General features: G+C 38.6%; 1 protein-coding gene across 5 annotated transcripts in view; it reads right to left on the minus strand.

Moving 5' to 3' along the window:
* Positions 1-25,198, minus strand: part of LOC135217257 (phosphorylase b kinase gamma catalytic chain, skeletal muscle/heart isoform-like) — a 294,050-nt gene that overhangs the window by 138,096 nt on the left and 130,756 nt on the right. The window contains exon 7 of one of the 5 annotated variants that reach the window (XM_064252988.1): positions 4,439-4,529. The exons of the other annotated variants lie outside the window; for them this stretch is intronic. Within the exon in view, the coding sequence (XP_064109058.1) occupies positions 4,439-4,529 (91 nt within the window). The remainder of the gene's footprint in view (positions 1-4,438; positions 4,530-25,198) is intronic. 5 annotated transcript variants of the gene reach the window in all.

A 25,198-nucleotide genomic window follows, 5' to 3' on the forward strand; every position in this document is an offset into this window, starting at 1 on the left:
CCCATGATGCATCTATGTAGCGGCGTGCTTCTGCGGTCACTTCACGGCATCATCGGTATCATAAGCACGCTGTATTTGTTCGTTCTAACGATTTCGTTTATTAACGTAAATTCGTTAGTGATTTCGTTGTAGTATACTTTATCGTGTTGTGTAAGAACTTTACTACATAAGTATACGTACTACATAACATAATTACGTACAGTATATACGTAGTCATGGGTCCCAAGAAAGTTGAAGTTCACGGAAAGAAGAGGATACTCTCTTTGGAGACGAAGATGGAGATTATCAAGAAGTATGAAGCTGGTAGGCAATTGAGTGTGATCTCCAAGGAATACGGCCAAAATCCGTCGACAATAGGCACCATCCTTAAGCAGAAGGATGTCATCAAAGCAGCTACACCTTCCAAGGGCATCACTATTTTGTCCAGCAAGAGGACCCACGTTCACGATGAAATGGAAAGGCTTCTTCATGTCTAGATAAAAGACAAAGAAATCGCTGGCGATATAATAACGGAGATGGCAATCTGTCACAAGGCCAGCGCTATTTTCGGCGATTTGATTGCCCAGGCCGAAGACGACGGAGGAGAAGGGACATCAACGCCAACCCCAAACTTCAAGGCTTCGCATGGGTGGTTCGAGAAATTCCGTAAACGGACTGGCATCCATTCGGTGGTGCAGCATGGGGAGGCGGCCAGCTCGAACACGAAAGCAGCCGAAGCCTTTAAAAAGACGTTCAACGAGATGATGATCAACGAAGGCTGCAGTTCTCAGCAAGTTTTCAACTGTGATGAGACTGGCCTTTTTTGGAAAAAAATGCCTCATCGGACGTACATCACGCAGGAAGAGGAGAAGCTACCCGGGCATAAGCCTATGAAAGACAGGCTTACGCTCGCACTTTGTTCCAACGCCAGTAGGGATTGCATGGTGAAGCCCCTACTTGTCTATCATTCCGAGACTCCTCGAGCCTTCAAGGCCCACAAAATGCTTAAGGAGAAGCTTCCAGTTATGTGGAGGGCTAATGCGAAAGCCTGGGTAATGAGGCTTTTGTTCACCAAGTGGGTAAATCCGTGTTTCGGCCCGACAGTGAAGAAATTCTTGGAAGAGAAGCGCCTCCCTCTGAAATGTCTGCTGGTGTTGGACAATGGCCCTGCTCACCCTCCTGGCCTTGAGGAAGATATCCTAGCGGACTATTCCTTCATCAAGGTTCTTTATCTTACGCCTAACACCACCCCTCTCCTCCAGCCCATGGACCAGCAAGTGATATCGAACTTCAAGAAGCTGTATACGAAACATCTTTTCAAGAGATGCTTCGACATCACCGATACCACAAACCTCACCATCACCGATACCACAAACCTCACCTTGCGTGAATTTTGGAAGGAGCATTTCGACATCGTCACATGCATCTGACTCATCGACCAAGCTTGGCAGGAGGTTTCGAGGCGAACCTTGAATTCCTCGTGGACGAAACTCTGGCCTGATGCCGTATCCGCCCGAGATTTCGAGGGATTCAACGTGGGCGAAGCTGGTGCTGCAGATTCAGGAACAGTTGACGATCCTGAAACTGTTTCGCAATCAGATCTTGACGAGATTGTTGCACTCGGCAAGTCCATGGGGCTGGTCGTCGACGAGGACAACATCAATGACCTTCTCGAGGAGCACCGAGAGGAGCTTACGACGGATGGCCTGAAGGAGTTGGAGGCCATGCAACATAGCCTCGTTCAAGAGGAGTTCTCTAGCAGCAGTGAGGAGGAGGGTTAATGTCATTTGTAACATAACTATGGTAATATTTTACTATTGTACGATAATTGAAATGCAAACAAAAACACTGTTGTTATCGGATTCGGTTGTTCATAGCAAATCAGCTGTTTCTGACTATATGCGTTTACACAACAAGTACGTATAACATTACTAATGATACTTTTGGCATTCTCTTTTACTTTTTTAAACTTAACAAGAAGATGGGATAGATAAAGAGATGATGGAAAAGGGGTTAGCCTAATTAAAAAATAGATAAAGAGGAGGAAAAGAGGTTAGCCTATTGTTATTTGGTCTCGTAAATTCAACTCGCATGATACATGAGAAACATGATAAAATCATTTTTTAAGGGTAAATATTTGGGGGTAGCATTATATACGGTATTTATGGGCAAAAATTTGTGGGTCATGAGATCACACATTACACAAGCTTATACTAGGCAGTCCCCGGATTTACGACGGGTTCGGCTTATGACGTTCCAAGGTTAAGGCGCTTCTCAATAATATTCATCAGAAATTATTTCCAGGATTACGACGCATGTTCCAGGGTTACGAAGCCTACAATGCTCATCTGGCAGAAGAAATATGACACCAAAAATGCAAAATAATCAATATTTGAATGTTTTTTGATGAAAAATGCAATAAGAATGCAGTTTACATAGTTTTCAATGTATCCAAAGCATTAAAAGTAAAGTTTTCTTGGATATTTTTTTTTTATGTTCTGGCTTACGACGATTTTCGGGTTACAACGCGTCTCGAGAACAGAAGCCCCGTCGTAACCCGGGGACTGCCTGTATATGCAATGACAATGTTATTACAAATGCTGTTTTATTTACTATATCATAGAAATTCAAAATAATAATGCCGATTCTGTCTATTTTTTTTCCTAAACACATTGCATAAAATGGAAACAAGCTCAAATAACAATACAATTGAAAAGGCTATTTATTATGAAGGTATGCCAATAATATACATGAGCTAAAAATTGTTTTATTACTTTTATGATCAGTTTATTTCATAATATGAATCTTTTCATGTATGTCGCTGGTTATCACACTGAGGCCGGGGTTACCCTACCGATAAACATCACTTAGAATTCAGGATTTGATTTTTAAAATGGCTACATAAGATGAACCCCAACTTTTAGGAGGGAATTTTAGGATTTAAAGGTCATCTTATACGCAGAAATGTGTAAACAGTATTATAATTAAAGTAACACACATTACAACCAGCACCCTTAGAACTAGAGGACTGCCAAATATTTGAATTTCCCGATAGCATTAGAGATATCCTTCTAAAATGTTATATGTGTAGCCTGAACTGTCATTTCATCTTTTGTTATCAATCAACAAATATTTTTCAGTCTCATTATTTAATAATTCCAAACCTCTTAAACCAAACATTACCTGGTAATCACTCAATTCCGATGGTAGTATGACCTGTGCTTAAATTCATACAGTGATACAGCAGACCACACACACAAACCAACTGAAACCACATATGTACATTAGTACTACATTTACTGTACACAGACACACATATACTCTTTCTCTCAATCTTTTTATTACTACAATGAATTTGGCATTTACATATAGTACATACAAAGAAATTGTGCAGTTTACCATCACATGATGTATGTGTACATACTACGTATATGTACACACACATACACTGACAAAAAAATACATTATACATATAATGAAGCATCTACAGGGAAAGTAGATTCCGAGGAGGCATTTGAGAGGATACACAAAAAAGCAAGTAAAGCAGGAGAATCAGGAGAATATGAGACAAATTTTCGTGTTCATTGAGCATTAGCTCCAAGTCCTTCATTGTTCATCACACAAAGGAAAGGTGTAAGAAGTTATGTAAAACACGAGACCCTGGGAATTTTCATGTGTAAGAGGTTGTATAAACGGTTAGAGGACAGACAATGGAATGGCAAAGAGATGACTAAATATCATAAGTGAAACAAAACTTATTGACTAAAGAGTAGGCAAGAGAAACAGTAAGGCAGTGGCTACATGGATGCTGTGAGGGTTGGTGGATAATTTAGTATGAACATGTCAAAGGGGATGCTCATGAATCAACAATATCCATGGAAGGCTAAAAGGCTGAGATGCTTCAACTGTCAGAAAAGTAGATACAGCAGTAGCAGGATGAAGACCACTATGAAAGCCTAGGAAATCAAGGATAAATGAATATATATGAAGTCCTAGACCAGAAGGAAGATCAATTACAGTGAATCAGACAGAAGAGTGAACTAATTTCATGTCTAACCCTACAGAGATAACATTAGAAAAAAAAATTATGATTGTACTGCAAATACATGAGGACTGACTGTACCAAAAGAGCATTTGGTAAGCATGAAGCACACAAGCTAAATGTCCTTTGTATCCATAGTTTATGCACCATTCTGATCACATCTGTAAACTGACAGTGGTTCTCCACATTCCAACTTCAATGACTAAAACAAGAGACATGCCCAAAACAAATTCAAAAGAAATTAGCTCTTGCATTAAAACCAATTAAAACAAAATATGTACAAAACTTACATGCAACCTAACTGTACCAGTAAACAGGCACTTTACTTTACTAAAATAATTTAATCATAATTCATTGCGATACTCCAAAAAAATGTACACATCTTAATCCTTTATTCCTAGCCTACACCATACTCACAAGTCAATATGGTGACTATATCCTGGGGCATTCTCCATCATATTACACTGAAGTAACTCAGGCGCTAAGTAGCCAGGCGTTCCACAAAGTTCTGTATATCAAAACTGAGTTTTACATGATTCAGTACATATACTGTTTAACAATGTTCACCTACAAACAACTCAAAGTAAATTTCCTACCAAACAGAATTAATATCTCTTTAGATCTTTAAACATTTCAATCCCTAGCTACCCTTTGAGCCAAAACAACCTTTGAATAACCTGCTTTCATGTGGGGAAAAAGTCAGTTATTTGCACTATCATGATATGGAAACATTACATGTAAGTGCAATGATAAAATATGAACTTATCACGCAAAAACTATCTAGTAGCCTTAACCAAACTGAACCATACCAAATACTAAATAACAACTTAAGTTGGTAACAAAAGCACCTACTCTCTAATCATATGTGTCAGTGAAAATGCCAACATATAAAATTAAAAAACAGAAATTATAGGATTCTCTGAGACAAATGAACTGTCTTTGTGTGAAATTAATATGCTTAATCAGTGGCATAACCCTCTGGCACATCGTGGTCGCTGATGAGCAAAAAATAAGAAAGGTCTTCAAAATTCCTTCTCAAAAGTCTAGCATGGGAGGTACTATTATACTTTGTATATACAAAAATTATTTTTGACAAATTTCCAATTAAGAAAATGAAAGTATGCAAATATGTACTACTACTCAACATCAAAAACATCATCAGAATTTATGAAATGTAAAGGTCCAACCTATGCAATTTTTTCTAATTGTCCCAAATCTCCATCAGGTGTCGTATTTGCTACAATATTACCTAACTAAACAATTTCTTTTTCCAAACACCTCTGTTGTCACAGCAGAAATGTGCACAGTGATTTCGGAAGTCAAAATTATTAGAAATATGCCTTCAGAATGTAAAATGTACTGATGGTAATTATGTCAAGGAAAATCACAATGTGTTCTCTTTTAATTTATACACGGAATCTTCATACAAAACATCTACTTCAAGCCACCTAATAGTCTTAGCCACAATGGAAAAAAAAAAAGAGAACAAGTTGCTAGGCTTGTGAGGCAGAGGCCACACAGCCCATTAGCAATGCCACTGACATATCAGTTATACATCCTTTCACTTGCAAATGGAACTGGCTTCACATTCATAGCAAAGAAATCATACTATGATTTCTCATAAAGTACACAAATTTTGTTGCATAGAAGACAGTAAAACTAAGAATTAATACTAACCAAATTACCCTGTGTTGACAACAACCTATAAACATGATGTCTCAAAAGGATAGCCTGAGCTAAAACTTTTAACCCAAACATTAACAAAATACAGATTTTAGAAAGTAAAGGATATGATGACAATAATCTAATACAGTGGACACCTTTGGATTCGCAGGGGATGCATATCACACACCCCCAAAAATCGCTAAAATCCCCAAATACATAAAACCCCTCTAAAAATGCTTAGAACTGCCTATTTTGATAGTTCTAACACAAAAAGAAACCCTCTAAAATTGCTTATAACCGAGTATCTTAATAATTTTATCACAAAAAATGCCTTTAGTCACGAAGATTATACAAAAATACAGTAATGCAGTACCTCAGACTTCAAACTTAATCTGTTCCAGAAGGCTGTTCGAAATATGAAACAAATATCCCCTAAGAAATAAAGGGAATCAGGATATGCAATTCTTTCCAGCCGAAAGAAAAAAACTTGCTCTTTTCGAATTTTTCCTATCATTAGTGTTCAAAAGTTAAATTAAGAGTGTAAAGTAATAAAACAGTACGTTATATGAAGTAAATTTTCTAAAAATTTTGTTTCTATGTACAATTTATGAACTATTTGGTGAAAATGGCACACAGCCGGCTGGGATAGAGAGAGGAGAGACAGGAACCCCACAGGAAACTGAAATGGTCGCAGTAGACAAAGGCTGATAAAATCGATTTTATTAACATTTTGCAAGAATACGCAAATGCATTGACAGTTTGTGTGTCCGATGAGAGAGAGAGAGAGAGTAATCGGTGTGTAAGATTGTCGACATGCTGACACTTGGATCTTAGTGCAAGAAGGAGAATAATTATGTCACAACACATCACCTTACTATTGGCAAATAGCAAAATTTAAAATACTCATACATTAGGATTTTGTAAACAAATAAGTAATAAGTAAAGCATGCAAGCAAGAAAAGGAAAGAGATCAAATAAATTTTCACAAGGAAGTCATTTAACCCTTAAATGCCGAGGCAGTATTTCCGAAAGTGTCTCCCATATGTTGGCGGCGTTTGGGAGTGAGCGCCGAAGCAGAAAAAAAGTTTTTTTCAAATAAAATCATAGCACGCTTAGTTTTCAAGATTAAGAGTTCATTTTGGCTCCTTTATTTAACATTGGCTAAAGTTTAGTATGCAACCATCAGAAATGAAAAAAAATATCATTATCATATATAAATATTGGAATATATGACAGCAAAAAAAAAATTTCATATATAACTGTATACAAATCGTGCTGTGAGCAAAACGGTTAAAGCTAATGAGTTAGTTTTTTTTGTTGAATTGTACACTAAATTGCAATGATTTTGGTATATAACAAATTATAAAACGATCAAAGCAACACAGAGAAAATATTATCGCAATATGATGCATGAATTCGTAGCGCGCGGACGTAAAAAAAAAGTTGTTTAAAAAAATTCACCATAAATCGAAATATTGTGCTAGAGACTTCCCGTTTGTTGCAAAATGAAGGTAATTGATTGAATATTACTAGACTGTAAGTGTTGTAGCTTACAACTGCAGTTTTCAATCATTTCGGTCGAGTTAAAGTTGACAGAAGATCGAATTTTTTCTATATATCGTTATTTATATGAAAATATTTCAAAACTGATAAAAGCTACAACCAGTTATTTTTGTTTTATTCTAAATGAAATTACACATATTTTCATATATAAAAAACTTTATGTAACAGCTAATACAAAATGGTGCAAACATTACAACAATCTGACAAAAGAATTTCTGATTTTTTCAGCAGAGTTACAGCGCGAACGTTGGGAAAAAGTTTGTTTTTTTTTCAAAAATTCACCATAAATCTAAATATTGTGCTAGAGACTTATGTTTGTTGCAAAATGAAGGTAAATGACTGAATATTACTAGAATGTAAGATTTTTAGCTTACAATTGCGTTTTTCGACCATTTCGGTCAAGTCAAAGTCGACCGAAGGTTGAAATTTTGGCACATCATCATTTATATAAAAATATTTCAAAACTGATAAAAGCTACAACCATGGGTTGTTTTTAGTTGTATTCTACATGAAATTGTGCACATTTTCATATATAAAACTTTATGTCACGGCTAATATAAAGCGGTGCAAATATTATGACAAAGTGACGAAATAATTTCTGATTTTTTCGGCAGTTACTGCGCGGACATAAGAAGTTTTTTTTTTCTCAAAAATTCACCATAAATCAAAATATTGTGCTAGAGACTTCCAATTTGTTCAAAATGAAGGTAAATGATTGAATATTACTAGAATGTAAGAGTTTTAGCTTACAATTCCGTTTTTCAACCATTTCGGTTGAGTCAAAGTTGACTAAAGGTTGAAATTTTGGCACATCATTATTTATATAAAAATATTTCAAAACTGATAAAAGCTACAACCATGGGTTGTTTTATGTTGTATTCTACATGAAATTGCACACATTTTCATATATAAAACTTTATGTAACGGCTAATATAAAACGGGGCAAACATTACAACAAACACGACACACTTGACAGAAGAATTTCTGATTTTTTTATGGCAGTTACTGCGCGGACGTAAGGAAAAAGGTTTTTTTAAAATTCACCATAAATCGAAATATTGTCATAGAGACTTCCAGTTTGTTGCAAAATGAAGGTAAATGATTGAATATTACCAGAATGTAAGAGTTTTAGCGTACCATTACGTTTTTTTACCATTTTGCTTGAAATTTTGGCACATTGCGATTTATATAAAAATATTTCAAAACTGATAAAAGCTACAACCACAGGTTGTTTTTCGTTGTATTCTACATGAAATTCTGCAAATTTTCATATATAAAACTTTATGTAACGGCTAATATAAAACGGTGCCAGCATTATGACAAAGTGGCGAAGGAATTTCTGATTTTTTCGGCAGAGTTACCGCACGGACATAAGGAAAATGTTTTTTTTCAAAAATTTACCATAAATCGAAATATTGTGCTAGAGACTTCCAATTTTTTGCAAAATGAAGGTAACTGATTGAATATTACTAGAATGTAAGAGTTTTAGCTTACAATTGCGTTTTAGTACCATTCCTGTCGAGTCAAATTTGTCCGAAAGTTGAAATTTTGGCACTTATTATTTATATGAAAATATTTCAAAACTGATAAAAGCTACAACCATGGGTTGTTTTTTGTTGTATTCTATATGAAAATGCACACATTTTCATATATAAAACTTTATGTAACGGCTAATATGAAATGGTGCAAACATTACGACAAGCTGATGAAAGAATTTCGGATTTTTTCAACAGTTACCACGTGGACATAAGGAAAAAGTTTTTTTTCAAAAATTCACCATAAATCTAAATATTGTGCTAGAGACTTCCAATTTGTTGCAAAATGAAGATAAATGATTGAATATTACTAGAATGTAAGAGTTTTAGCTTACAATTGCGTTTTTCGACCATTTCCGTCAAGTCAAAGTTGACCAAAGGTTGATATTTTGGCACTTATCGTGATTTATATAAAAATATTTCAAAACTGATAAAAGCTACAACCATGGGTTGTTTTTTGTTGTATTCTACATGAAATTGTGCACATTTTCATATATAAAACTCTATGTCATGGCTAATATAAAATGGTGCAAAAATTATGACAAAGTGACGAAATAATTTCCGAGATGTGTCGCTGATGCTTTTTAGTGCAAGAAAGAAATTCGCACATGCGAGCCTGGGTAACGCTTGTAAACAAAACAACAGCTTGATCAGTGAACTCCCAGCATCCCTCAAGGGGCGTGATTCAAAATTTTTTGCCAAGTAGGCCTATAACTATTTTTCCGCGAATATTTAAAAAAACTTTTAAGCGTCGAACATATTTTACGTCAATTAAGCACCCGACAGACAATTTTCGTCAACATAAAATACATCCAATAGGCGTTTAAGGGTTAAACAAGCAATCGAATGCCCAGAGAAGCTGAATGCAGCTCCAGAGTGTTTGTTACAGAGCTGTTATTACAGTACTAGACAAATCATGAAAGCATGTGTCACTCGATAGGTATTTCAACATAACAAAAAGAAGTGATTCAGGAAAATCGAGTGTAAAGGAGAGAAACAGGTGAAAGTGAAAAATATTCTGAACCCAGCAGTTAAGTCAGTGGGAACTTGGAAAGCAGACTCAGTCTTCTACTCAATAACCCACTACCACCCCTCCCCCTCCCTCTTTATTGTCTCTTTCAGCATGCCAAACCATGGCCATGACCAAACACTAGCTTAAATAATTTTTTATTTTCCAATTACTGTATTGCATTAAATTGTTTTTATATTTTATTATTATGTTAAATTTATCACTAAATTCCCTTAAGTTTTTTAAGTGAATTGGTAACACTTTTATGTACATACAGAAATGTTTTTACTCTCTTCTCTCCTCATTATGCTAAATTCTATTGTGAGACACTTTATTTCTTTATTTACTTTGTTGAATATAGTAGTTATCATTAAACTATATATTGTAAAGGAAAAAACATGTTAACCCCTTCGGTACCGGATGATGCATAATCAGTGAGATGCTGCATCCCGCATTTTACAAACTTACACTAGAGTCCATTTAACCCTAAAAAAAAAAGGTTACACTAATATCTATTCTGCTTTACATATTGATAGAAATGAATGTGAAGTCATATATACATACATGTACAGTATATATATATATATATATATATATATATATATATATATATATATATATATATATTGTGACGTTTATAGATCGTTCGTCTACCCCGCAATTAACTAAATAATTTGATTTGGAAAACGGCAGCCATTTCTTTAGAATATCAGCTGATTTTTAGTAAACGCGGGAAGCCCAAAACCCGCCAGCTAGAGATAGAGAGTTCCCCAGTTGGGGGAAAAGAGTCTTTTATCAGCTGTAGGGACGTATCTCAAAAGGGAAGGGTGTAGGCAGATTGGTACTTCTTAGACCTATACCTTAAGCTCTCTTTCCTGTGACCCCTCTGCTGGCTGTATGCTTGTTTTCCAGGATTTGCCTTTGATCGTGGGGGGTTAAGCTGACCTCCAACCCCCAAGCAAACCACCTGAATTCTGCCTCAGTCGGCTGCGAGACGTGATCTCGGACAGAGGTCAAATTACCTGCCTTCCTGTTAGGCCTACCCAGGGTGTGAGTGGCGCGCCGATGACCCAGGCCTCAGACAAAGGGGGCCATGCTTTTCTACAAAGAGCCACTGAACACGACATCCAGGTACGTCTTGTGAAACAACATATTGCCAGTCCCTTATCACCTATTATAATTTTGATCCTCATTCTCCCAATTCAATTTCCAGCAACAAAAGGAATTCATCCTTTTGTTCCCTCTCACTGCCTCATGGCCGCATGCTTCCCCTTGTGTGATCGTCCCAGACCAATGGAGTCATTGCATACTTCAGTGAAACCTTAAAAGTTCCTTCTCCCCAGTATTAGAGAATTAATTAATCAAAGCAAGAAGTCATTTTTCCTTTTATCTTGTTTAATCTGGGATTCTTTTCCAGATTCCATGAGTCACGTGCCGTCTCTCTGCCCGCAAGTGTGCATTACCCCAAGTGAATGAAAATCAGCTTGAATTGAATGAGATTATAAGCCCCAACGTGGGGGCCAATATCATTTACCTTTTCTCCAGGCCAGCACGGGCCTTTTTGTAAATAAATAGCTGTTAAGTAACGAGCTGAGTTTTCTGGCGACCTTCCCTCTAAATAAATTAATAATAACTATCAGTTTACGGTAAGTTAAAGCAATTCCCTCTTGAAATCCCTCAATTATTTCCGTTTACGTATCTAGCCTCTCTCAAGGCCCGCTATATACGTAAAATTGGCGAATCTTGCCTGGATTGAACCTAGCTTGCTTAAAAAAAGCTTGTAAATCGCGTTATCCGTTGTAAAACGTAAACTGTAAATTATTTTACAAAGCGTAAATCAAGCACACTTGCAGGGAAAGAAGACACACTGACTCACGGTAAGGTATTCCATTCATTAATATGATTATTCTATAACCAATGTTAGCTTAAGGTACGTTTAAGTATTTCTATTGTAGAAGTGTGTTAAACAAATGTGAAGGTAGAAATATTCTTATTGTAACGGCCAGAGCGCCGAGCGAATTCTGTTTTGTAAATCGCATTGTTGTCGTAGGAGCTCACACGAACACGTGTTGCAGATAGATGCCAGAAAGGACGCCAGATCAAACTAGGAAGTGCTTTGCCAGGGTTTATTGCTGTATTAGAAAGCCTAGCTAGTTAGAGTGTTTTTTTCTATATGTTACGGCAAAAGAAGTGTACAATTCTTTTGTCTGTGATATGTTAGGGTATTCATTTTTAACTTAGTTTTCATTCCAAGTGTTGGTAACCGCTAACCTCTCAGCTTAAATTCAGCTTAGAGCATTCTAGCGCCTGCGCGGTCTCAACCAGCCTTCGTTTTCGCTCACAGCGGCAGCCATGTTTTTATCCCTTTCAGAATTATCTAAACCATTTAAGCAAAGTCACGTAAGTCTCGAAGTTTTAACGTAAATAATATCGATCACGGTACTAGTATCTATCGTCCTGCCAGAGAAATTAACGTAATTCGCCTTGAATAAGAAAGTAGAATTTTGTGTTGTAAATTGCCTTCGCATTTACAGAGAATCAGCTGATTCGCCCGCGCTGGTCAGCTCGCCCACGTGTTTCACCTCGCATCGCTCACTCACTCGCTCGCTGAGCGAAGTTTCATTTCACTTCGCACTAAACGTAACCTCTTCTTTTACAATTGTTTGCTAACATTATCGGTTTAAAATCCTTACCGTCATTTCACTGTTCACAGGGACCTAGTAATCTTACATAAAGTTAACGTAAATCTCAAGTAGAGTAAATCACAAGAATTGTTAACGTAAATCGCGTCTTTGTAAAATTCATATTGAAACGCAAATCATTTCATAAGCGCAAGCCGCTAACATTAACGTAAACATCGTTCACCGCGAGCGCGTTATCATTTTCATAAAACGTTATCCAAAGCAATTCTTTCATTTCACGTTAACGTAAGTAAATCATTTAACGCAAGTTGCGTCATATTAAACTAACATTAGTAGTTCAATTCAAATATAAGGGAGTTCATTCATATATCATTTTTCACCCTCTCCGAGAGAGAGAGGGAGAGAGAGAAAGGGAGAGAAAACCAGAACCCATTATTCACGAAGCCAAGAGTACTACATCTTACCATTAATTATAGCATGCCGAATTAACCTTATTTTAGTCTCTTGTGTCTTTCATTTACACAGCGTGATACATACGCGCATGTGTCCATTGCAGTTTGCAAACATTTATTTATTTCATTTACCGAGTACTTCAGCGAGGGACTGAGCATTTTCAATTATCATTACCTGTCGTTGCCCGAGTGGTCTTGTTCATTTTTTTATCACAAAAGACTTGCGTATACCGCAAGCACAATTCGCACAGTGTGCCACGCAAATTCATTACTTCCAGACAGGGAAGTCATTACCAGTTTAGGACTGGCCACCACCAGTGCACGTCAGGTCTTACCATTTCACAGTGCCACTAATTCTTGACACTGTCCATCGACTGGCTGCTGAAGTACTCCCACCTTTTACTTTCTCTCCTCCACCATTACACTCTGCCATGAGCAGTGCCATTTCACTTCAGTATATTTAAGTATACTGCATGTAGTGTCCGGGACACACCAGCACGATACCAGTGCTCCAAGGAACAACCTCCATAAATGCCATTGCACCTGTACAGGCCGTACAGGTAGCCATTAAACCTGCGTGTCCGTCCTTACGGAACGCCCAAGTAACTAGTGTGTCCATGTACAAGGGTCAGTGATCCTTCGGAACACTCAACAAAGGGAACGCCTCCCGAAGCGCCGCAATACCAGCCCTAAGTGCTGACAAACCTGCGTGTCCGTCCTTACGGAACGCCCAATTCATTAATGTCCGTGTACAAGGGTCAGTGATCCTTCGGACCAATCAAGGGAACGCCTCCCGAAGTGCCATCGCACCTGTACAGACGTACAGGTAGCCCTATACCTGCGTGTCCGTCCTTACGGAACGTCCAATTCATTAAAGTATCCGCCATTTTGGATCACTGAACCAAGGAACGCCTCCTCATAAGTGCCGTGCACCTGTATTGGACCTACAGGTAGCCCATTCCAACGTCTCCCAAGTTGGGAACGCCCGTAAGTGTGACGTACGCCGTACACTCCATTTGATTTTTTCACCTCTTTAGAAGGTGCCAATCCAGAAGTGCCACCAACTTACGGGACACTTCCCAAGTGCCACAGAGCACCCAGTCTTCTCAGACTTTTTCTCTACCACGTCGCAGAACACCTTTCCAAGTGAGTGCCACTTTCCACAGTAGGCACTCCTATTCCATTCCGTACCCTTCCTGGCCATTATTTTCATTTTCATCAGAGCCTCTACTGCAGCCTAAGGGAAATGTCTTCCCCTGCTTCCCGCGACTTCTTTGCCGTAGAGCTCGAGAGGCTCCGAGTCCTCATAACTCTGGGCAAGGAGGCTGGTTACACTGGACCAGCACTTGACCAGTGGATAAAGACGCAGCAGGCTGCCCCACGCCTACAGTGTCGTCCAACCCTATTGCCAGCATTAACGCTCTCATCCCGAAGTGGACTGAGGATGAGCCCGAGGCATGGCTGGAAGAAGTGGAAGCCTTATTCGAAAACTACCCTACCACTGAGATAGAGAGGGCCGCCCTGCTTGCCAAGCACCTGGACGGCAAGGCTAAGACAGCCCTCCACTCACTGGATCAGGGTCAGCGAGGGGACCTGGTGGAAGTTCGCCGGGTCATTACAAAGGCCTATGAAATCACCCCGGAGAGGTGGAGGCAGCGTTTCAGAGGTCAGGCAAAGGAAGTTGGTTGGGCCTGGGGAGATTACTCCTACCACAAAATCCAAGCAGGAAAGCGCTGGCTCGAGGCCATGTCGTGCACCGAGTTCCAGGACCTGTTTAACAGGATCATGCTGGAAGACCTCTACCAGTGTGTACCTGGGCCACTCGCAGTGCACCTTAACGACAAGCAACCCAAGACACTTGCGGAAGCTTGTCGCCTGGCTGACGACTGGGAGACCTTCAACCCCTCTCACAGCACCGCCCACCGACGCATAGTGCCACCCGGTCATCTCTCTGGATCCACTCGGCCAAAGGACGCCCACCAAGGACACCCACGGACTTGCAACCGTTTGCAAGAAAGTGGTCAACCTCGCAGCAGAGTGCCGCCTCAAGAGCGCTGAGAGCCACAAACCCCCTCAGAACCTCCTAGGCCACCGAACGGTGCCTCAGCCTCCTCTCAAGACCAATCAGATGCCTTCCGGAGACCAGCCCAGCAGAGGGACTCCTGCAGAGCCTGTGGGGCTACAGGGCACTACTCCCCTGGATATCCCGGGTGCCCCAAGCATGTGCCTTCGACCCACCCGGCACGTCCCACCTGATCAGCCACAAACCCCCTCGGCCGTTATGCCCGAGTCCAGGTCTCACCCTGAGCGGGTGTGGACCTCTTCAGTCACAGTGGCACCCCTGGATGGCTCTACCCTACCTGTGACTCTGGCCAGTTACGGTAGATACCGGCTCCGATCTGTGTCTTATAGACCAGGGACCAAGTGCCAGCCAGTGCCACAGTTGACAAGCACATCAGGTGGGCCATGACTTGGGTCGAAGGGCAGTCCAAGACCGTTCCCACAGTCGTCCTGCAGGTCACCACTCCTTGGTGCACCAAACCTCACCGCCTAGGTGTGGTACGTAACGATTCAGCATGGAGTAGGTTTCCTATTGGGACGGGACCTCCTCTGGGGATGTCCCTCCCCCACACCACTCCAGGGCCAAGCTACCTCACCACCTCAAATCACGGCCAGAGAGGACTCTTCACCTGTGCCAGAGCACACTGCCAGCCTTGGTGACTCCACAGATTCGCAACCTGTGGGGCCATCTCGGCCTTACCCGTCCAATGCCACAGAAGAAGTTCTCGAACCAGTTCTGCCGAGACTGTGGCCGCAAGGGTCACATGTCTGCCAACTACGTAGGGTGCGCGAATTACAATATTCCTGCCATCGCTATGGCAGTTACCAATCCTTCGTTACTAGGACCCCCAGCTCAGGGCCCTATAACCGTCGCACCCATCCAAGGTCATTATCCACCAAGCCATGTCAGAGCCTTTGATGACTCCGGCGCTCAAATCTCCCTGATACGGGAAGATCAAATCCCCGAGGGGACTACCACTGATAGACGGCAACTGATCACGATTGAAGGCATCAATCATAGTAAGATGATCCTTCCCACCGTCCAATTGAGAGTCGTACGACCTCACCTTGCCAAGGTATGTACACTTGCAGTTGCAAGCTACCTTCCAGGAGGTTACGACCTTATCCTAGGGCATGACCTGAGGTCTCCCATTTCCAAGGGCACGCTGAGAGGTATTGCACCTCCAGTACCCGCCACAGGTCCAGTCGACCTCAACTCTCTGCCAGTGCACTTGGCAGCACTGAGCAGTGCCAAGCTCCGTCCAGCCTGGGCGTAGAGCCCACCACCGCAACTTGACTTCTGCGCCTGGCCCCGAGCTAGTGCCGGCAGACCTAACCTTCATACCTCCTCTGGAAAACCAGGAACTGCCCGACCAGGAGTCAGCCTGGAGTTTTCCCCTTACGACGGCTGTCGCAGCAGCCGGAGTGAGGGCCTCCCCTGCAGTAGGTTCCACCCCTACGACGGTTGCTGCAGATACCGAAGTAGGGTGTTCTCCTGCAATCCCTCAGGCTACCACTGCCTCTGCTCCTGCCGCGTTCTGGCCTTTCCCCAGAGTCGGTGCCCTCCGTCTACTCCAAGGACTGTATAGCCAGGTCCTGGAGGAATAAGAACCTTACCTTACAGACCTTACATCTTGTTCGGGTTGCCCCAGGTCCCTCAGTGTGAGGCACCTCTAGTGTCTACCGAGAGTTTTTGCTAGTACATCTTCCGGTATATTTTGCATCTTCCAATCTTGGATGGTCTGGGATGCAGTTTAGATATTTGTCGAGCTTATTCTTAAACACATCTACGCTCACTCCTGATATATTCCTCAGATGAGCTTGGCAACGCATTGAATAGACGCTGCAATTATCGATGCTGGTGCGTAGTGGATTAATGTCCTGTGTGCTTTCCTTATTTTTTCCTGGTATAGTTTTGGCACTATTAATCTACCTCTGCTTGCTCTTTCTGATATTTTTAGTTCCATGATATTTTCTGCTATTCCTTCTATCTGTTTCCATGCCTGAATTATCATGTAGCGTTCTCTTCTCCTTTCTAGACTATATAATTTTAAGAATTGTAGTCTTTCCCAGTAGTCTAGGTCCTTAACTTCTTCTATTCTAGCTGTAAATGACCTTTGTACACTCTCTATTTGTGCAATATCCTTTTGATAGTGTGGGTACCATATCATATTGCAATATTCAAGTGACTACGAACATATGTTTTATACAGCATAATCATGTGTTCAGCTTTTCTTGTTTTGAGTGCCGTAACACATTCCCATTTTTGCTTTACATTTTGCCAACAGAGTTGCTATTTGATCATTGCATAACATGTTCCTATTCATCATCACACCAAGGTCTTTAACTGCTTCCTTATTTGTGATGGTCTCATTATTAGGTCCCTTATATGCATATAGCTTTCTTTCTCTGTCTCCATAATTTATTGATTCAAATTTATCAGAGTTAAATACCATCCTATTTACCTCTGCCCAATCATATACTTTGTTAAGGTCTCTTTGTAGAGCGTTCCTATCTTCATCACAAGTAATTTCTCTACTTATTCTTGTGTCATCTGCGAAACTACTCACTACCGAATCTTTAACATTATTGTCTATGTCTTCAATCATAATAACAAACAGTATTGCAGCTAACACCGTACCTTGCGGCACACCGGATATTACCTTGGCTTCATCCGATTTCTCGTCGTTTGCAATAACTATCTGTTTTCTGTTGTGTAAAAATTCTTTTAACCATCTTCCTACTTTATCCACGATATTGTGTTTTCTAATTTTCTTCGCTAATATATTATGGTCTACTTTATCAAAAGCTTTTGCAAAGTCTAAATAAACCACATCTGTTTTCATTTCCGCTTTTCATATTTTTGAATATGTTTTCACGGTGGACTAACAGTTGGGTTTGTGTACTTTTTTCCGGGTACGAAACCATGTTGTCCTTTATTAAACAAATTATTTTTTATTAAATGTTTCATAATATTTTTCTTCATTACCCTTTCATACTCTTTCATAATATGTGATGTTAGACTCACAGGCCTATAATTACTTGCCTCTAGTCTTGATCCACTTTTGAAAGTAGGGGTAATATATGCTAATTTGTGCTCATCATATATCTTGCCTGTATCTACACTTTGTCTTAATAATATTGCAAGTGGCTTTGCGATAGAATGAACTACTTTCTTTAACAAAATAGCAGGAATTCCATCAGGCCCTGCAGCAGCTCCATTTTTAATTTCATTAATAGCCTGCACAATATCAGCTTCATTAATATCTATGTCAGCTAAATATTCACTATTTTCATCCCTTACTTCTATATCATTATCTTCATTATCTATTCTAGGGGTGAATTCTCTCTTATATCGTTCCTGCCAGTAATGTTGCAAATTTCCTTTTTTTCATTCGTTAATCTCCCTTCAATTCTCAGAGGGCCTATTTCTATTCTTCTTTTATTCATCTTCTTCGCATATGAGTATAATAGTTTGGGGTTTTGCTTAGATATTTAATAGGGTTTTTTCTTCCAAGTCCCGTTTTTCATTTTCTTTTGATTGTATAATCTTTGTTCTGCATTTTCTATCTTACTTTTTAGTTCATAACTTTCCATGCATTTTTTACTTTTGCAAGACCTTTTTTCCACTTTCTGATTTTCTGGAACAAGATCCTTCTGTCTCTTGGTATGCATGAATGATGTTTTTACTTTTCTTCTTCGGTATATATTTTTCCACTATTATCTCCAATATTTTATATAATATCTCCGTATTTACCCTTATGTCATCACTTACGAAAATGTTATCCCAATCTTTGTTTAATTCTTCATTAATTTCTGACCATTTTATATTTTTACTGTAGAAGTTGGTATTTTCCATATCCTTCCCACTTTTTCATTTCTTGCTTATCTCTATTTTCACTTGCTTTGGAATGAACTGTTAATTCTATGACATTATGGTCTGAAATACTCGCATTATAAACTATTATTTCTTTAACATAATTCATCTCGTTCACAAATACGAGGTCTAAAGTATTTTCCTTTCTTGTTGGCAGGTGATTTATTTGTGAATGTTGTATTCTAGTAGCATATCTAATAGCTTTTCAAATTGCCTCTTATCTTCTGCACTACTATTACTCTCTTTTTTTATATGTATAAGTACAACCACAATCTCCTATTCGTTCTTTCCATTCTACGAAAGGAAAGTTGAAGTCACCAGATAGGAGAATAGTCGCAGTCCTTGTGATTTCTACATATATCATCCAATTTTTCAATTATTATGTCAAACTCTTTAGTATTAGGAGGTCTATATATTACTATGTTCATCAATTTTTTCAGATTCAAATTCTACCGCTATTAGTTCACATTCTGAGTTACTATATTTCTCATATATTTTTTTCCTTGTTTTTTGTCTTTCCCATATATTGCGGTTCCCCCTTGATTCCTATTTTTTCTATCTGATCTATAAGTTTGGAACCCTTTTATTTGATCATCATTCCCAGTCTCTTGGGAATACCAGGTTTCACTTATATTCATTATATCTATTTTTCTTTTCATTTTGGGTTAGTTCTTCTAAGTACTCTATTTTTCTTTTTGAGTTACTCGTAACTAAACCCTGCGCATTCATCACTATGATGGTTTGCGTGTTTTCTCCTTCATTTAATACTGATAGTAATAAGGATTTTCCCATGTCTCTTTCCTGTGGTATGTTGTTCTTTTTTTCTTTTTTTCATTTCCAGAAATTCTGACATTAAAAAATCCAACTTTTCCATAATATTTGATCTTCCTTCATCATAATTATTAATTTTGTGTCTGAATCTGCAATTTTCTCCGTTTCTGCAATATCCTCTTGCATAATAAATACAGTTATTATCTCTTGAGTAGAATTTCGGAGCTGATGCTTTGAAATTTTTTGCTGACACCTCTGCATATCTCATTGGTGGTTTGCTTTTCTCTTTTACCTGATATTCTTGATTTCTCTCTTTATTTGTTTCTTTCTTATTTTGGATTTTATTACTTGGTTGGTTATTTATTTGATTATGATTCATGGCTACAGGGTGCATATATTTGCATTTTTTGTCGAACTTACATCCTTTTCCTTCTTTTAGGTTTTTACATATTTTTGGATGCAGATCTCTGCAATCATCCCCATATCCATCTAAGTATGCACATTTACCATATATTTCATAGTTTTGACATATCTTAGGATGTTTGTAGTAACATCTTTCTCCAAATCTGCAATTCCCTCTTTTCAAAAGGTTTGCAGATTTTGTCTTTCTTGTCTATTTTTTCCTCTTTCCCGTCATTGTATAGATCTGGGTAGAGCCTCTTCGGGATTTGCTTTTCTGTTGTCATATCGTAATTTATTTCTTCGTAGGTATGCTGCTTTATTGCCTCATATGTAGTATCAATGAGTATCTCTGCATCCATACTTTTATCTTGTTCTTTGTTTTCCTTATTTTTTTTTTTTTTTTCTGTCATTTCATTTTTGTTTACTTCTCTTCCGTTTTCCTCTTCTTCTTTTTCTTCTTCTTCTTCTCTTCCTCTTCTTCTTCATCCTCAACTATTTGTACATTCATCTTGATTTAATAACATTGTCTAATCCATGATAGACATGTTGAACAGAAAATTCTTGTATCTTTTTCTCAAATCTTGTATTACCTCAGCACACTGTGGATGGGTCGGAATGTTGCATGCAGCACATTTTCTGATTAGGTTTTGTGGATTGACTATGCTATACCAAACCTTACACAGTTTGCATGCTTTTGGCATTCTTTTTTCCTAATGCATCAATTAGTATATTCACAAGATTTACCTTATTCATTTTCTTTGTCGGAATATGTTGGTTTATGTATATTTTCTTTATGAAGTCCTCTTGACCACTTGGATTTTATTTGGAACTTCTTCAATTATTTTTCAATGATGTTTTTCATTAGATTTGTTCCAGTTTGAAGGATTATATCCTTCTAATATATCTATGAATGCTTTTGTATCTTTGGTTAGGACTGTTGCTGATTTCATAGATGGAGAAATGCCAGTTCCCTTCCTGCTACCTCATCGTATTGTGAATCTGCTAAGCACGCCAAATTACGCCACCTTTTCCCGCAGTTGGAACTTACTGCCATCTTGTTCTGATTTATATATTACACTTGATAAACTAACTTAGAAGACGCTTTATCCTACTATTTTCACACTAATCTTATCACCGATAGTTCACGAACACTTCTAGAATATTTCTCAAATTCTAGTCGTATGTTAAACTTGTGATATCTGTTGATTATTGTGACTTCACGCGGGTACGTCTCACCAAGCAAGATGGGACGTCATTAACATACTAACAAAAGAGCCTCATGCTCTCCTTGACACCTGTGCCCGAGGTACAGTGTCGCATTCAATTGCAGAGTGATCCTGGCACCTACCCAGAGAAGGTAGCCAGCCTGATCTCTGCCAGTAGCACTAACCCTCTAACCCCTAGCCATTGTAATACTAACCCTCACTTATAATTACCTCATTGCATTTCCCCTCCTGGTCAATTAACCACTCATCATCCCCACGCATCATTACCTCTCATTATGTATTTTAACAATTCCGTCGCTGAACTACTGCTGTGCGTACCACACTCTGGAATGATTGCGTCTTCATTTAACTGTATTGAGTAGGTTAGGCTAATGATTTAGTACCAGGGCATTAGGTTAGTAGCAAGTAGAATTTTCAAGTAACCTTATCTAGGGGTAGAGTAGACTGTCGTCACAAGACAACCCGTAGTTATTAATTAGGCTAGACTACATCACTACATTAAGTTAGTACACTTAGCATCTTTGCCTATAAGTTAGGCAGGCCACTGTAGTTAGCTGTATCGCTGCTCAAAAAAACTTCAAGTTGGAGTAGGAGAACGGGGTAGTCGAGACGATCAATTTATTTAAGCCAAGACCTTCACGCCCGAAAGGGAGTGAATGCCTTCTTAACAGGGGGAGCTGTGACGTTTATAGATCGTTCGTCTACCCCGCAATTAACTAAATAATTTGATTTGGAAAACGGCAGCCATTTCTTTAGAATATCAGCTGATTTTTAGTAAACGCGGGAAGCCCAAAACCCGCCAGCTAGAGATAGAGAGTTCCCCAGTTGGGGGAAAAGAGTCTTTTATCAGCTGTAGGGACGTATCTCAAAAGGGAAGGGTGTAGGCAGATTGGTACTTCTTAGACCTATACCTTAAGCTCTCTTTCCTGTGACCCCTCTGCTGCTGTATGCTTGTTTTCCAGGATTTTGCCTTTGATCGTGGGGGGTTAAGCTGACCTCCAACCCCCAAGCAACCCACCTGAATTCTGCCTCAGTCGGCTGCGAGACGTGATCTCGGACAGAGGTCAAATTACCTGCCTTCCTGTTAGGCCTACCCAGGGTGTGAGTGGCGCGCCGATGACCCAGGCCTCAGACAAAGGGGGCCATGCTTTTCTACAAGAGCCACGAACACAACATCCAGGTACGTCTTGTGAAACAACATATTGCCAGTCCCTTATCACCTATTATAATTTTGATCCTCATTCTCCCAATTCAATTTCCAGCAACAAAAGGAATTCATCCTTTTGTTCCCTCTCACTGCCTCATGGCCGCATGCTTCCCCTTGTGTATCGTCCCAGACCAATGGAGTCATTGCATACTTCAGTGAAACCTTAAAAGTTCCTTCTCCCCAGTATTAGAGAATTAATTAATCAAAGCAAGAAGTCATTTTTCCTTTTATCTTGTTTAATCTGGGATTCTTTTCCCCAGATTCCATGAGTCCACGTGCCGTCTCTCTGCCCGCAAGTGTGCATTACCCCAAGTGAATGAAAATCAGCTTGAATTGAATGAGATTATAAGCCCCAACGTGGGGGCCCAATATCATTTACCTTTTCTCCAGGCCAGCACGGGCCTTTTTGTAAATAAAATAGCTGTTAAGTAACGAGCTGAGTTTTCTGGCGACCTTCCCTCTAAAGAAATTAATAATAACTATCAGTTTACGGTAAGTTAAAGCAATTCCCTCTTGAAATCCCTCAATTATTTCCGTTTACGTATCTAGCCTCTCTCAAGGCCCGCTATATACGTAAAAATATACACACACACACACACACACATATATATATATATATATAGATATTAATATATATATATAGATATTATATATATATATATATATCTATATATATTATATATACACACACACACACATCACACACACATATATATTATATATAATATATATCTATATATATATATTTATATATATATATATATATATTATCACACACACACACACACGCACATATATATATATAAATAATATATATAATATAATTATATTAATAATATAATATAATATATATATATATATATACACACAAACACACACACCCCCCCCCCCCCCCCCAAACCCCCCCAACATTTATATATATATATATATTATATATATATATAATATATATATATATATATATATATATATATATAATATATATATATATATATACACACTATACATATATACATCATATAAACACTTACTTCCCACCATATCAACCCAAGTTTTTTCTCTTTTTTTCTGGGGATTTTCTTGAAAAAATAATGCAGCTCTCTCATTAGCTCATGAACAGAGTTTCATCACACTATCATAAAAGAAAAATAAAATTATATGCACCACCAGGCATAAGAAAAAGTGCATCCCCAAGTGCTTGATTTATCCCTGAAAAAAACATCACAAAAGTCTGGCTACAATGTTGGATGATGATCCTTGAATACGTTGGTAACATGTAAACACACCTTCCATCTCTCGTTCTTCCACATCATTATCACTTATTTCATCACTTGAGAGCTCATCACCACTCTCATACTCTTCCTCAGAAGGAACATATTCCTCAGAAGAGATACTACTGTTCTCACCCATGGTTTTGCAGTAAAAATGCAAATAAAACGAAGAAAATATTAAGAGAAAACAAAGAAAATCGTGAAAAAACACGTGAACTCAACCATGACTGTGTATAAACTGATGAAGAGGCTGTGATGTCATAGCCAAGAATGTCCACAATTGGCTGAAAAAAAAGTAGGAGCAGCTTAGCATGTGTTAGTACAGCCTACCCACGCCTGCAAAAACCAATAGGAGACATAACCCAACACACGAGCTTTCCTATTGCACTATGGAGATATGACAACGTATATACGTCACAGGGAGGGTCACAGCACCCTCCATGACATCGTAGGAACATCATGGTCCCGAAGGGGTTAATAAAGTTTTTATTGTAGGATGCGGTAGGATAATGAATACGTACAAGTACATATAGTAAATAATAGTAAATGAGACAATCAGCCTGTTCGAAATATAACAATATTTTTTGACAAAAGACACAAATTTTGGTTGAAAAACAGAACGTTCAACACAAGGAACATTCAACAAACTAGGTAACACTGTAACTAGAGAATAATTCTCAGTGAAAATACTGCGAATAGGCAAATTTTTCGTAAATAGTGTGTACAGTCGACCCTCATTAAGACAAACTAATATGGGGGGCCAGGGTGTTCGTCTTAGCTGATAGTTCAGTTTAACCGATGATACCTATATATAGGCAGTCCGCGGTTATCGGCAATCCAGTTTTTAGGTGTCTATCTAGCCTGCTCGTCTCTCTGCTCCACCTCCTCCAGCACCTTCATGTAATCCTCTAGGTACAGCACACTTAATAAAACCAGTTTATTTCTTTACATTCATTATTTTGTACATAGTATTATTATTTTTTATGCATTATTTGTAATTTATAAGGTACATTCCTTATTAAAAAACATGTAACAAAAATTGGTGTGATTTTTGGGGGCTGGAACAGATGATAGTATTTACATTCATTTCAATTGGGAAATTCGATTTGACCTATGAGCAAATGAGTTATGAGCTCGGTCACAGAACAAATTAAACTTGTATGTCAAGGTACCACTGTACTTGGTAATAAAAGACTATACTACCTAAATTGTCATCTTCCTCTCTAGATGTAGATTCTATGGTATATTTACCTACTGTTGATACCATTTTACTGACTTAAACATTTAACATGTATCATTGGTTCGTATTCTTAAGTAATTATTGCATATCTCCCAAATTTAATCAGGTCTGTAGACCATTTACATTCCACTGTACAATTTAGCTATTGAAAATATCATGTTAAAGCGATCAAGTGTTACTTTCTTTTTCTATATGTCATCTTGGACTTTTTCTAATTTGTTTCTTTTTTCTATACTATTTCATAAAATTTCTTAGA

Source organism: Macrobrachium nipponense, chromosome 7, assembly GCF_015104395.2.
Source record: "Macrobrachium nipponense isolate FS-2020 chromosome 7, ASM1510439v2, whole genome shotgun sequence".
NCBI lineage: Eukaryota > Metazoa > Arthropoda > Malacostraca > Decapoda > Palaemonidae > Macrobrachium > Macrobrachium nipponense.